General features: G+C 44.8%; 1 protein-coding gene across 1 annotated transcript in view; it reads right to left on the bottom strand.

Moving 5' to 3' along the window:
* The window catches only part of SYCE3 (synaptonemal complex central element protein 3), a 97,505-nt gene extending 82,054 nt beyond the window's left edge, over window positions 1-15,451 (bottom strand). The window contains exon 1 of the mRNA XM_073595166.1: window positions 15,315-15,451. Coding sequence (XP_073451267.1) covers window positions 15,315-15,371 — 57 coding nt within the window. The 5' untranslated portion in view covers window positions 15,372-15,451. The remainder of the gene's footprint in view (window positions 1-15,314) is intronic.
* Between the last annotated feature and the right edge of the window lie 281 nt (window positions 15,452-15,732).

Genomic DNA, 15,732 nt, shown 5'->3' with positions numbered 1-15,732 from the left:
TGATACCAAAAATGGGGCATAATCTCCCCCTCCCACTGACACCAATGAAGGTGGCACAATTCCTTCCAATTACTCCAAAAGTGGGGCCCAAGGACTTTAACGATGGGGCACAATTCCTCCCAATGACAACAACAATTAGGCCCGATGACATCAACCATGGGGCACAATACCTTTCATTTACACCAATAATGGGGCGCATTTACTCCAGTGAAACAAACAATGGGGCATTATTTTTCCGACTGAGGTCAGGGCCATTTCTACTCCCACTGGCCACAGTCTGGCCCCCGGAAAGTCTGAAGGACAGTAAACTGGCCCTTTGTTTAGAAAAAGTTGGCAGACCCCTGCAGTAACACAACACAAGTAATGCACAACATGTGATGTGTTGCAGTTCCATTCATTTTGAATGGCACCCCAATGCATTTTGGTAAAGTGTTGTGTATTGGGGTGCCTGCCTTTACACGCATCTGAACTTTAATGGCATCTCAGTCTTAGTCTGTAGGGTTCAATATTGAGTTGGCCCACCCTTTGCAGCTATAACAGCTTCAACTCTTCTGGGAAGGCTGTCCACAAGGTTTAGAACAGTGTCTATAGGAATGTTTGACCATTTTAGAAGCGCATTTGTGAGGTCAGGCACTGATGTTGGATGAGAAGGCACGGCTCAAATTCCTCCCAAAGGTGTTCTATCGAGTTCAAATGATTTGGACCGGTGCACAAAGCAAGGTCCATAAAGACATGGATGAGCGAGTTTGAAGTAGAGAAACTTGACTGACCTGCACAGAGTCCTGACCTCAACCCGATTGAACACCTTTGTGATGAATTAGAGCGGAGACTGTGAGCCAGGCCTTCTCATTCACATCTGTGCCTGACCTCACAAATGCGCTTCTGGAAGAAAGGTCAAACATTCCTTCAAACAGCCTTCCCAGAAGAGTTGGAGCTGTTATAGCTGCAAAGGGTGGGCCAACTCAATATTGAACCCTACGGATTAAGACTGGGATGTTATTAAAGGCAGGTGTCCCAATACTTTTGACAATATTGTGTAGCTGCCCTGCAGAACACCACAATTCATATGCCTCAAGGTGTGATGTACTTCATTAAGAAAAAAGGGTCCAAAATTCTCTGCATTCAGATGCCCTGGTGCTCTATGCTCTATTCTGTTTATATTTTTATTTTAGAGGGATTAATTAATCATAAACTAAACCAAACTGAATAAATCATTTTCTGACAAAGTAAAAAAAAAGAGCACTGCATACTAAAGTAAATTTCACATTACACAGAACATAGGCTGTAGAGCATAGGCTCCCAGAAGTTTGTTGATTCTATGACTCATTGCTAGCTGACGCACAGCACTGTTAGGTAATGGAGAAGCCTACAGATGATATTTGCTCATTGGACCATTTCTAAATATAGTTGTTACATAAAGCAGGGTATACACACAGTTTTTTTTCTTTGTTCAACCAGTAGGTTGAACTAAATAAACTCAGATTCCCGCCCCAATACAATAATGTAGATGCAGGGATGTCTTCCACTATGCTATTGTATCCTGACAACAGGGACTCCCCCTCCTGTCAGAGCACACTGATCTGTGCTGCTGCCATTGGCTGCAATTGCTGCCTGAATGCTGATGTTGCTACAGGACAGTTGGATAGAAGCCAGTCTGCTGAAAAGACAGTGGTACACATGTTCTGAAATCCATCCCGTTTCTGCTGAACCGGGCCATTCTTTGGTACGTGTATAGCCAGCTTTATTAACTACATTTAGCAGCATTTACTAGTTTTTCTGAATTTTGTGCTTTTGTTCATTTAGAATACCTTGCCTAAGCTCCTGAGGAAAAGCTGATGCGCCCAACATGTAGAGCATTATCACATTATACCTGCCTACACCAAGCCTTATAGGATATCGTTCCATTTAGACGCCATATATTTACCAGGAATGGGTTTTGGTGGCTATGGTGGTGCTATATACAGTGTACTCTCTAGGCAATATGTGTTTTGTGTAATTGTAATTTTCTAAACAATGTCTATATTTTATATGTAGTGAGGTAGTTTGGGGTCGTAAACATGTAGTCAAGACCCACCCATATCAGATCCAAAGGCGGATCCAGAGTTTAGTCTCGGGAGGGGCACTGCCAGAAAGTAAGGTGTTGCTTACAGAACGCCATTTCGCCATGTACACCATTTCGTGCAATAGCCAGCGAAGGCACATGCGCTGATTGGCCCGGGGGGGCTAATCAGCGGGTCTGGCGGAAGGGATGTCCGCCGGCCATCCACAATCGCTCCCCACAGGGATAGAACAGCGGTCTGCAGATGTACACAAGGCAGACCGCCGTTCTATCGGAGATGAACAGAGTGATCTTGTTTTTCTGCTAACCAGGAAAACGGATCACTCTGTTCATCTAGTGAATCAATCCCCCACACAGTTAGCAAGCACTCCCTAGGGACACAGTTAACCTTTTGATCACCCCTGATGTTAACCCCTTCACAGCCAGTGTCATTAGTACAGTGACAGTACATATTTTTAGCACTGATCACTTTGTTGGTGTCTCTGGTCCCCAAAAAAGTGTCAAAAATGTCAGTTAGGTGTCTGATCTGTCCTCTGCAATGTTGCAGTCCTGCTAAAAATCACCGATCACCGCCATTCCTAGTAAAAAATGAATAAATAAAAATGCCATAAATTTATCCCATAGTTTGTAGACGCTATAAATTTTGCGCAAACCAATCAATACACACTTACTGGGATTTTTCTTTTACCAAAAATATGTAGTAGAATACAGATCCGCCTAAACTGAAGAAGCCATTTTTTATAGCACAAAGCAAAAAATATTGCTTTTTTTTTTTCAAAATTGTCGCTCTTTTTCTGTTTATATCGCAAAAAATAATAACCGCAGAGGTGATCAAATACCACCAAAAGAAAGCTCTATTTGTGGGGAAAAAAGCACGATCGCGCAATTGTCAGTCAGTTAAAGCAACGCAGCGCAGTATCACAAAAAATGGCCTGGTCATAAGGGGGGTAAAAGGTTCCGTAGCTGAAGGGGTTAAGATTGAAGAAGTCAAGACTAAAGGGGCTTTTTTTTTTTCATACATAATGGCACACATGTATTTTGCTTTTTGACTTGACACATGAATTCATTTTTTTTTTTTTTAATTTTACTCACTTTTAGTCAATTAATTTGGTGCTATGGTGGGGGGAGGGGCTCCCATGCAGGAGCAATGGAGTCCAGTTGGTTGGGTCCAGTAATTTCACTGTCAGTGTCCGCAGCCTTCTACTTCTTGTATCCACGCTGCTCTGCAGACTGCAAGGTGGACAAGATGGAGGGAGGAGGTGGGTGGAGCCAACACTCACCAGGGGCGGAGTCCTGCAGTCACTGTGAGTGAGTGTATGGACAAGATGGAGGAGGTGCTGCCGGTGGGAGAGCCAATACACTCATGGGCAGTGCAGAAGAGGAAGATTGCTGGCCTTTGCCACACAGTGCCAGACTGCAGCAACAACTGCCTATCAGCCCGGGAAAGACAGATACACTTAGGCAGGCTCCCCCGCTCCAGAGTCCAGCATTCAGTGTCCATAGAGGTCGAATGAAGGCCTCGGCCCCACCCCCGGGGTCCCACATCATTGGATTTGTTTGACAGCAGCGGGAGCTAATGGCTGCGCTGCTATCAATCTATCCAATCAAGAGCTGGGAACCCGTTGAGAGAGGGGCGGTGGGGATGTGCAGACGGAAATTCAGGGCTCAGGTAAGTAAAACAGGGGGCTAGAGGGCCGAGGGACAGCAAGGTGTTTTTTCACCTTAATGTATAGGATGCATTAAGGTGAAAAAACACAAGCCTTTACAACCCCTTTAAGAAAAATCTAGAACATTTCAATCAACATATTATCCGTAATAAAGACAAGAAATTTGCGTTTGAAATTGGACGAGCCTACAGTTGGCAAAATATTAGACGAGGTCTGGATTTTATCAGAGGACATATCTGGACTCTGACAGTGAATACTCTAACCACTCATCTGTTTCTTCAGCTCTCTCTCTTCAAGGTCATTCCAACTTTGGGGGACGTGGCTCCCATCTTCGCTCGCCTGGCCATTGGGGTGAATCAGGTAGTGGTGAGTCACGGGGCGATTTTAACCGGACCTCTCTTCCAACCAAGTGTAAGGATCCCCCATCAGGGGAAGATCCCACCGGTAAGGTCATTAAACATATGGGCACCAACAGAGGCGATGGTGTGGTGAGAAGAAGGGACATACAGGGTGTAGTTAGCCCTTTAGCACCCCCTCCAATGTCCCCCTTAGTCCCGGAAGAGGCCCATTTGGACCTCACACCCACAGACAAATTACTTCAAACCAACACGGTACAGGCAAGATGGATGTTTACATACCCTGTTAGAGACACTAGCACGGAATGGCTTGGATGTAATCAATCTAACCCCCCACCACTTTATATCTGAGGAAATGTCACTCCTTGGTTTGGGGCTTAATTATTGCCCTGAAACCACTATGGACCTTTTTGATATGGTCAAGGATCTAAACTTATTCACTCGGAAACTAAACCTTAAATGTCACTTTGAAGGTTCTCAATATGCGACGAACCTACCCCAGGACGAGTCATACATTTTCAAATCACGCAAATTTACTTGCGCTGAATATAGAGCATTAAAAACACTCAATGAACTGGCACAAGAAAGTGGGGAGGTCAATTTTGATGCCCTTATTCAAGACATAGATCCAGATACAGTGACTCAATCCATCTCTTTACCCAAACAATATAAAAATAATTCTGCAAAGTTCCCTTCCTCAACCAATCCACAGGTCAACCTTTTTCTCCAATCAGTTACGAGAGACCTTGAAAATCTCATAAGAAAGAGAGGCAGACGGTTTTATCTTGATGGCCTTCAAAAAATAACATTATCAGACCTTTTGAAAACGAATGATATTATTATCAAGCCCTCTGACAAGGGCGGTAATGTTGTCATTATGACACAAACCTCGTACATTAAAATGTTCGGGAATATTTTATCCAACAAGGACTGGTACAAAAAAAAAAAATCTCACCTTTTAATGATTACCTCCTTTCAAAAGGAATTTCATAACTTAGTAGGTAGAGCTTACGGACAGGGTCAGGGATCAGTTTTGGTGGATGAATACTTACGCCCTCATGTAGAAAGCTTGCCCACCTATCTTAAGGATACAATACACTTATTGATGATCCTCGATGGCCTCAGTATTGGAACTGCAACCCTACTAGTGTCGATTGATGTGGAAGCATTATATTCCAGTATACCTCATGATCTGGGTGTAACCATGATTAGTCAGTTCTTGAGTGAGAGAAGTACAGATGACAATGAATACAATGCATTTGTATTAGACCTTCTTCTTTTTATTCTTACCCACAATGTTTTTATATTCGACGGCTCCCACTACCTCCAGGTGCAGGGGGTGGCTATGGGGACCACATGTGCCCCCTCTTATGCCAACCTGTACCTGGGGGGGTGGGAGCGGTCAGTCTTTGGATCTGAGGACTTATATATGTACTTCCAGCACGTGTCCATGTGCCGGAGGTACATCAATGATATCCTAATATTGTGGACAGGAACCATGGATCTACTTGCTAGCTTTATTCAAGAACTGAATGACAAGAGGAGGATGGAGGAAGAGGTAGGGGGAGGAAATAGATCCACAACCTCAAACTTCCAGGGGCAGCCCCGACTAATATACGTTAGTTTATAAAGGGGCAGCATTAATTTCATTTTCCCACAATGACAGAGTAGGGGAGTAGGGGAAGACCATTTGCAAAGAATCTCTTTTTTAGCATAGAAAAGAAGGAACGGGCTTAGAAGTTTGCTATGGTGCAGTCTTTGTTCGTCCTCATGGATTCCTAAGAGGGCTAGCTCAGGTGTCATGGGGACAGACAGTTCCAGTCGGACATTTAGTTGTTCAAATATCCTTGACCAGAAGGTCAATAGAGCGGGCCAGTCCCAGAACATATGTAGATAAGTACCCAATTGCGTCCGACATCGGGGGCAGTGTAGGTCTCTATCAGGATATATCCTAGACAGTCTCACCGGGGTAAAGTTGACTCTATGAAGAAATTTTATTTGTATGAGTTTGTCCCCTGCCGAGACTACCAGCTTGGGACCTTGTTCTATACATTCAAGAGCTTTAATATAGGATCCCCCTCGACTGAACCTAGGCACTTTAAATGTGAGACTACGGGGGTGGTCTATTCTATTCACAGGTGGATGCAATGCCTTTTATGTTGGGAAGACCTGACATCTGCTCTGGCAAAGAGTAACGGAACATGCAGCGGACTATAAGGACGAAATCCCTATTAGTCCGGTTGCCAGACATTTTGCTAAATGTCCGTCCTGCAACATGGATGCATTGAAATTCCGAGCTCTGGATAGAATACACTAGGATCCCCGGGGTGGTGACTTTGACAATCTTGTCCTGCGCTCGGAATTTCAATGGATTTTTACACTGAGGGTTTACCATGCCCCAGGCCTTAATGGGTTTATTAGTTATGCTCCTTTTCTTTCCATGGTTATTTTTGAATTTAGGCACATGGGCCCATTCTTCCTGGGTTGCTAGGAAATTTTGGCATGCCCTAAAATATTATAATGCTGTGGTGCCTTTATTTGTGTTTTTTTTCATGTTCTCTGTTTTTTTCTTTTTCTGCCTAGCAGATATGGGCTTATGCTCTGCTCATGTGCAGAACCTAGAGGGCGTTGTTTTATTCATTTGACACATATGCCTATTTGTGGATGATTTTTGGTTTGTGGGTGGTGGACATATGGGCGGTGTTTCCTTTGTCTGTCGAGATGGTCCTTTTTGTTCCATTGACCTGTATTTGTTGTGTCTTGCTGGCTGGTGATTTGTGCACCATCATTCGGGCACGCTTTCCTATTTGGGTCTGGGTGGTGGTCAATGGTGCAACACATTACCAGCCCCCATACTCATTTGTGACAGCTTGACCTCAGTTCTGGGACATGTTCCCGTGTGGCGTCTTCTAAACTGGATTGGCTCATGCCTCTCCACCCCCTCCAATTTCCTCTTTTAGCTGCATTCCTATGTTCAGCTGTCCGTGCACGCCCCTTTGTCTCTGAGTGAGTGGTAGCCAACGCTGGAACACAATGTTACCCCCTAGACCCATGTGTGACGGCACAACATCACTTCTGGTTTAACATCACTTCCGGCTTGACATTACTTCCGGTTTGTGGTATGGCATCAGCACAAACAGTGGCGCTCTGGGCTGTGCTGTTTATACTAGGCCCGCCTTACTTAGTTTTGGCGTCCTTTTCGTTATTCTGTGACTCTATTGGTCCTATGGAGAGGACCCGTCCAGCATCCTGTGGATCTTTCCCTCTGTGTTTTGTTTATATAGAGATGGAGCTCCGCATTGGGGCTCCATGCTGGGGTTCGGGATTCTCGGGAGACCCAGACCTATAACATGCCTGGCTGAGTCCTTGCTGGAGGGAACAGCTCCTATGTGGTTGGCATGTTACTCAGGTGATAGTCTATAGACCATCTGTTTTTGCTGTTATCAGCAGGTAAGCCTGACTTTCTGTTATATAGGAATAGATCTGTCTTTTGTACCTTAACTGCATTTTTTCAATACCTTTTGGCTTCTTTTGCCTTTCTTTATGTGTACCCTATTCATGTTATAGGATTCACCTCTGTTTGGAGGCTGTTGGATCCTTGTGAATACTGTGTGGCATTATATTTCATCATTTCTGGCAACGCAGTATTGGACTACTACTGTCTGTCAAGGTTGGCACATTTTACTATCACCTGATACCTACACTTCTCTGAACTTGTCTCCAGCAGCCATCTTGGAGAAGCCTCATGTTCTGATTGGTACCAAGTTCTCTCGAGATTTTGTCCACCATTTTCTGTTAGCTTCCATATAAAAGAGGGCCCAGCCACCATTTTGAGGAGACGTGTGTGGAATGAGTGAGGGAAAGGTGCACTGCTTGTGAGGGAAAGCTAGGCCTTACTCAGGGAGAGCGTTCCAGCCTACAGGGACAGAACATGGAACCTCAGGAGTCCTGTTTACCAGCACTGTGCACTGTGCTCATAGAAGATCATCTAAGACATTGTGTCTTCCTGTTAAATCATCTCTGCTGCATCTGTGTAACCCGCTTATGGACACCAGCCTACGACAAGTAAGCAAAATGTGCCTTGTATACCACTGATGTGCCTGAAGAGAGGAATATTAACTACAGTGCCAATTTACTGAGCTGCATTTTGTATCTTTGGTGAATGAACTATGAATATGTGCCTTATATGCTAACAAGAGAACTGTTTACGCCACTTTTGTAAATATAATTTTCCACTGCTGCTTATCTGGCAATTAAAGTTACTTTATGTAAAATACCACTCAGTGTGTTTCCCTCTATAATACAGAAATGCTAATTTCTTAAACTTACATTTTGGCGTAGTCAGCAGGATGTCAGAACCATCATCCATGGTAGTGGGAGTGGCTAGAGGGTTAACCATGGCACCTTATGGAGCAGCTCTGGCACTCATCCCTAAATTTACTGGCACAAATATCACCCTGGCCGACTGGGTGGAGAGATTGGACAGCTCAGCCCGCTTGTTCCAATTACCCGCTGAGCACATTGCAGATATAGCTTTTAATGCACTAGAAGTGAAACCTGCCGGGCTGTGATGGTTCTGCCAGAAAAGGATAGAGACAGCAGAACACCTATTGTGGTTTGTCTGGAGAACTTGTATGGTCAGAGTACCCCTATAGCTGAACTCCGGAGAGGATTATATACCTGAAGCCAGCATGACCAAGAGACTATGTCTCATTATGCTGTTGCCCTGCAGGAAATCTGATGCCAGCTGGAGAAACAAATGGCACCCACTGGAACAGGAGTATCTAACCCTGATCAACTCATCCGAGACCAGTTTATCTATGAGCTACGGGAAAGCCATAGGGATGTCCCCGTGCATCAGAGGGGGGCGAGGTCACCCGTCAACGTCACTGTGTGGCCCCGCCCCCAGTTGTAAAAGAGCTGTCACCTGGGAGGACGGTCATTATGGCAGGTGCCTCCCATGGAGGTAGGTTGGTCGCGTTTTTTTTTTTCTTTTTCAGTCCGTCGGCGGAGCAATAAAAGAAGAAGAAGATGACTTCGTGGGACAGTTTTATTTTTTTAATTTTTAATAAAGGACTTGTCCCCAAGCCGTGTCATGTCATTTTTACCATTTTCACACTTTTTTGTGAAATGGTAGGGGTACATTTGTACCCCAGTACCATTTTACACAGGGGGGAGGTGGGTTCTGGGGGTCCCCTTGTTCAAGGGGGCTTCCAGATTCCGATAAGCCCCCCCGCCCACAGACCCCCACAACCACCGGGCCCCTTGTCCCCATTGACATGGGGACAAGTTGTTTTGGGAGGTACCCCAAAGCACCCTCCCCATGTTGAGGGAATGTGGCCTGGTTCGGTTCAGGAGGGGGGGCGCTCTCTTGCCCCCCCTCTTTTCCTGCGGCCTGCCAGGTTGCGTGCTCGAATAAGGGTCTGGTATGGATTTTGGGGCGGACCCCTAGGCCATTTTTTTTTTTAATTTTGGTGCAGTGTTCCCCTTAATATCCATACCAGACCTGAAGGGCCTGGTATGGAATTTGGGGGGACCCCCACGCAATTTTTTTTTAAATTTTGGTTCGGGGTTCCCCTTAATATTCATACCAGACCCGAAGGGTCCGGTAATTGACTGTGGGGGAATCCAATGCCGTTTTTTTTTCAATGACTTTTATGTGTATTGCCAGGACTGACAATTCATTATAGCCGCAAGTACTTTTAAATTACTTTTTTTCCTTTAGAAATGTCATTTTGCTCTCGGACTGTTCTAAACACTGGAAACATGAGCCACTTTACAGGCATACTATAGACACCCCCCCCCCCCCCTTACAAAATTTAAAGGGATATTTCACTTTTATTGTTTCACAATAAATCACTACTCTCGAAAAAACGGCTGTTTTAAAAACTTTTTTTTTGCATTGATACATGTCCCCTGGGGCATGACCCAGGTCCCCAAACACTTTTTATGACAATACCATGCATATAAGCCTTTAAAATTAGCACTTTTGATTTCTCCCATAGCTTTTTAAAGGGTGTTCCACGGCTTTCGAATTTGCCGCGAACATCCCAAATTGTTTGCTATTCGGCAAATAGGTGAACACCCAATGTTCGAGTCAAACTTATGTTCGACTCGAACATCGGGCTCATCCCAATTACACACGGGTATAAACCGCCAGAAACCCAGCTACAGAATCTGATTAATGCTTGTTAGGCTGTTCAGACATCATGTCACAAATATTGTCACAAATATACAGAGAAAGTTGGGGTCATGCGCCTTCCTGCATGCCAGTGGGTTACTATACAACCCCATCAAGAGCTGGTGTGCCCCCTTCCTGCTGAGGCTAGAAGGCACGTAGAAGGAGCCACTGTGATGGTAGAACCACAACGCAATCTAGAAATAAAAGGTGAATGGTTAATAGCCAGGACTTTGTCTGTTGTCCAGCAGGGACAGGTATTGGTGCAACTTATTAACCTGGGGTCTGTCCCTCTCCATGTACCCACTGACTTGGCTATTGCAGATGTGTATACAGTACCTAGAAACTGCATCACTAATCCTTGCCCTGGAGTGGAAGCTGCATGTGCTTCTTTGCAATTTGCTCTGCCTGATTCCGAGGACTCTAATCTTTTGCAGTTATTAGCACAACTCGCACTTCCAGTTCAAAAGATGACTCCTGATCAATTAACTAAAATACAGTAGTTGGTTCACAAACATATGATTGCATTCTCTCGGGGCCCGGAAGACTATGGCTGTGCTTTTGATCATCCAATCCACACTGCTGATGCTGCTCCTATCCGTGAAAAGTATAGTAATATACCCCCTGCCCTTTGTCAGGAAGTTAAAGACTTACTACTAGGAATGCTACCAAGGGAGATGATACGAGAGAGTTGCAGTCCTTGGACTGCTCCCATAGTTCTTGTCAGAAAGAAAGATGGAAATGTAAGTTTTTGTGTGGACAATCGCAGACTGAACTCATGTATGCATCAAGATGCTTACCCACTGCCACGAGTCAAAGGATCGCTACTGGCCTTAGGTCAGGCTCAGTATTTTTCTACTCTAGACCTGGCCAGCCGATACTGGCAGGTCCCAGTAAAGGAAGACGACCATGAAAAAACAGCCTTTATTACCCCTCTGGGACTGTACGAGTTCAATAGTATGCCTTTTCAGCCTGACTAATGCCCCCAGCACTTTCCAAAACATAATGGAACGTTGCTTGGGAGACTTGAACTTCGAGTGCGTTCTGATTGACTTGGATGACATCATCATCTTTTCCAAAATGTTTTAGGACCATTTGAAGCATTTGGACCAAGTCTTCTCTCGGCTAGCTCAATATGGACTTAAAGTGGAGGTCCACCACAAAAAAAAAAATTGCACCAAAAAATCCCTAAAAAATTGGAAAAAAAAAAAAATTTGAACTCACCTGAAATGGCTGTTGCTAGGCAGTCTTCCTAATCTGCCTCTTCCTACGCCGTGGTGATGTTCTGTCTTCTCCTTTCCGCGTTGTCTTCTGGGGAATGGGGCACGGTGTGTTATAGGAACTGTGTGTGTCCCACAACACATCGCGTCCCATTCACAAAGCGCTGCAGGACTCGCGCATGCGCAGTAGGAAACAGGCAGTGAAGCCGTAAGGCTCCACTGCCTGTTTCCCTTAGTTAGGATGGCGGTGCCGGGACCTGAGGGACGGGTTGGCCTCAGGCAGCTGACATCGCAGGCACCCAGGACAGGTAAGTGTGCTTATTTAAAGTCAGCAGCTACAGTGTTTGTAGCTGCTGACTTTTAAATTTTTTTTTTCCTGGCCGGAACCCCCCTTTAAGCTCAAACCAGAATGTCATCCTATGAAGACCAAAATCCACTATTTCAGGCATGTGGTCGAGGCAAAGGGGGTGTCCCTAGATCCAGATAAAATTCAGGCTGTGCAGGCTTGAACCACTCCAAAAACAGTGACAGAGCTTCACTCTTTCTTGGGGCTTATGGGTTATTACTGCAAATTCATTCTGAACTTGTGCTGCGGCCCCACTCAACCAGTCGCTGTGTGGTCAACCTGCCCATAAAAAAAGGAAAATCTTCCCCAAGTATTAATGAGAGTTGGGGGGGGCAGCACAGAGTGAAGCGTTTGAGACCCTCAAGGCAAAGTTGACTTTTGCACCCATACTGGCTTCCGCTGACTACCGTAAACCCTTCCGGGTATACACCGATGGCAGTCTCCAAGGCATGGGGGCTGTGCTTGCAAAGGAGCAAGATGGGACTGAATGAGTGATAGGATATGCTAGTCGCAGCTTGTGACCTACAGACCGTAATCCAGCCAACTACATCTCTTTAAAACTTGAGCTAATAGCAGTAGTCTGGGCTATGACCGAAAAGTTTTCTGAGAATTTGGTAGGTGGACAAGTGGACATCTATACTCACAACAATCCTCTTGCCTACCGAGAAACTGCTAAACTTGGGGCCTTGGAGCAATGTTTAGGGGCCCGGCTTCTCCAGTTCAACTATACTATTCACTACAAGCCAGGGCGCTCCAATGGCAATGCTGACGCCCTCTCAAGGTTTCGCCATGACCAGCCTCAGAAGCATAGAGATCAACAGCGTGAAGAGTATGAGGTTGTCACCTCCAGGGTCAACCTACGAGGGCAACAAGCATCCTCAGCTCTGCAAAGTGACCAAATACCACAAAGAGGGACAGAAATTCATACTCCTCAAGAGTGGATTAAACTTCAGTGGAAAGACCCCGACATTGGTCAGCTCCTGAAATATTGGGACAGGAATAGAAAAACCAGACTAAAGGGAGCGAAGAAGGCTCTCATCAACCTTGTGTCAGCTTCTTAAGCAGTGGAATAAGCTGGAGAGACATAATTGACTCTTGTACCGAAAGACACTAATATCAGGAAAACCACGGATTATCTGTCAACTGGTCATCCCTCAGTCGGAGGCCTAATGCCACGTACACACGACTGGTTTTGCCGTCAGAATAAACTCTGAAGGTTTCTCAGACGGAACTCCAACGGAATTCCATTCAAGCGGTCTTGCCTACACACGGTCAAACCAAAGTCCGACCAAAGTCCGACCGTCCAGAACGCGGTGACGTACAACAGGACTAGAAAAAGGAAGTGCAATAGCCAGTAGCCAATAGCTTCCATCTCGTACTTGCTTCAGAGCATGCATCGTTTTTTGGTCCGTCGGAACAGCATACAGACGAGCGGTTTTACCGATAGGAATTGATTCCGTCGGAAATATTTAGAACATGTTCCATTTCTAGGTCCGTCATAATTTTCAAAAAGAAAAGTCCAATGAGGCATACACATGATTGGAATAGATAATGAAAAGCTTCCGTATGACTTCTTCTGTCGGACATTCCGCTCGTGTGTACCTGGCTTTAGAGGTCTGTCAGGTCTTTCACAGTACTGGAGGTCACTTTTATGCTGAATGGACAGAGGCTTTTGTTCGTAAGTACTTTTTTTGTCCTGGACTGACTAAGTTGGTGCCAGTGGCTGAAACATCTGGATTCCGCTATGCCTTGGTGTTCGTCGACCACTTTTCTAAGTTTGACATTGTCATGCCAACCAAGGATCAGACTGCCATTACCACAGCTAAACTGTTCTAGAAACATGTGGTGCAACCCTATGGGTGCCCCAAGGATTTTGTCTGACCAAGGCCCAAACTTTGAGTCTCAGGTGATTTCTGAACTGTGTTGCCTTAGTGGCATTCGAAAGTTCCATACCACCCCCTATCATCCCCAAGAGGATGGTGTCTGTGAGTGCTTTAATCGCATGCTGTTGGGGCTGATTCGCATCTTAGAGCAAGAGCAATGAAAAAGATGGCCACAGTATGTCGATGATGTTGTCTGGGCTTATAATCAGGCAGTGCATAGAGCAACTGGTTATACTCCCCATTTTTTGATGTTTGGTTGTTGCGGCCGTTTATCTGTGGATTTATTATTGGAAACTCCAGAGCCCACACATCACATCAAGGACCCCTGATGAGTGGGTCCAAGACCATTGGCATTGCCTAGCCAGAGCTAAACAAATTGTGCTGGGGAGGCATCGGGATCTGGCTGATGAAAGTACTGTCAACTTGCTGCCACTAAAACCAGGGGACAGGGTCTTAGTGTGCAACCCCAGACACATTAGAGGCAACAAGCTGAAACCCAAGTGGGAGCCCTGCCCATATCGGGTTGAAAAGCAAAATGTGCCTTGTATACCATTGATGTGCCAGAAGAGAGGAATATTAACCACAGTGCCAGTTTAGTGAGCTGCATTCTGTATCTTTGGTGAATGGACTATGAATCTGTGTCTTATATGCTAACAAGAGGCCTGTTTACTCCAATTTTGTAAATATAATTTTCCACTGCTGCTTATCTGGCATTTAAAGTTACTTTATTTACAATACCACGCAGTGTGTTTTCCTCTATAACACAGCCACGCTAATTCTCCCCCACTTACAAGTCCCCCTAATCTCCATGGGGGGGTGCCGGACACTTTGATTTCTACGTGTTTATTTATTTATTTTTTTTAAGCACATGGTTAGAGCCTGAAGCTCTAATCTGCTTCAAAAAGGTTGGGCTCTGCACCCCGAACCCACCCACATGTGACATTAGCCAATCAACATTCGCTATTGTCTTCCTGCTTCTCCTCCCGGCCAATCAGGACAGGAAGTGGGTCTGAAGTTGGCCAAGCAGAAAAGCCAGGGGAAGCCACCTGCGACCTGGATGGGGTAAGTGAGGACCTGCACGGGGGGTTTGTTTGCTGCCCCCCAAAAAAGGAGCACCAGCCGCCACTGCCTATCAGCATGTCTTGGCCAGGATTTGAATTAAGGACCCCAGTGCTGCAAGGCAAAAGTGCTAACCACTAAGTTGCTGTGCAGCTCGGTTGAATGCTAAAATTTCTGCTTTGACTTATGTCTGTCTCAGTACAGTACTCTGCTTCCTCATTAAATTAATTACAAAAGATAGTGCTTACCATTTTGAGGAAATGTGCTGTCTATAAGGAATATTGTACAACTAAGTAATAATGTGTATAACACCTCCCTATATAAGTAAAGTCAAGAGACATACTAAGTGATACTTTACCATAGTCTGGACATTGCTTGTGTAGGTGCAGCCATGTTTGTCATTCCAGGAGACAGGTCTGACCGGATTGTCTTCCGTGGTTAATTAACAATAGATAACCACACTACAATATTAATCTGTATAATTAACCAAGCATGCCTAATAATCTCTAGGATTCAGAAAGACATGTGCTATATACTTAAACTGACCTTTTGCTGTAGGTTATACTTTGAGAGCTCGTTCACACCATGTGTTTTGAGGTCCATCCCGAACTAATGCCCAGCAAAATCAATGTTTCTGAATCATCCTAGTTCACACCACTGTGTTCAGTTCCACTGTTTAAAAAAAAAAAAAAAAAAAAAAGGATAGCAGCATGCATTCTCTTTGCAGTTGAATGTATGTAAACACGAGTGCCGTAAACTTACCCGAATGTACATAAACTCAATTTGCTTAAAGTGAAAAAAAAAAATTACAAATGCATTAAAAAAGTATGTAAACATGCATGTGGAAATGCACAGTGAATTTGAGATTGTAGTAAGAAATAGCTCTAACACTTGTCACTCTATGATCTTAGAAGCATCTTAAGAAAATGGCTTTGTTCAGTTGTCCATTTTGTAATAAATAGAA

The sequence above is a fragment of the Aquarana catesbeiana genome, linkage group LG08 (assembly GCF_042186555.1).
Source record: "Aquarana catesbeiana isolate 2022-GZ linkage group LG08, ASM4218655v1, whole genome shotgun sequence".
In the NCBI taxonomy this organism is placed as follows: Eukaryota; Metazoa; Chordata; class Amphibia; order Anura; family Ranidae; genus Aquarana; species Aquarana catesbeiana.
Note: the sequence above shows the minus strand (reverse complement) of the source record. Positions and strands in the feature narration are given on the sequence as shown.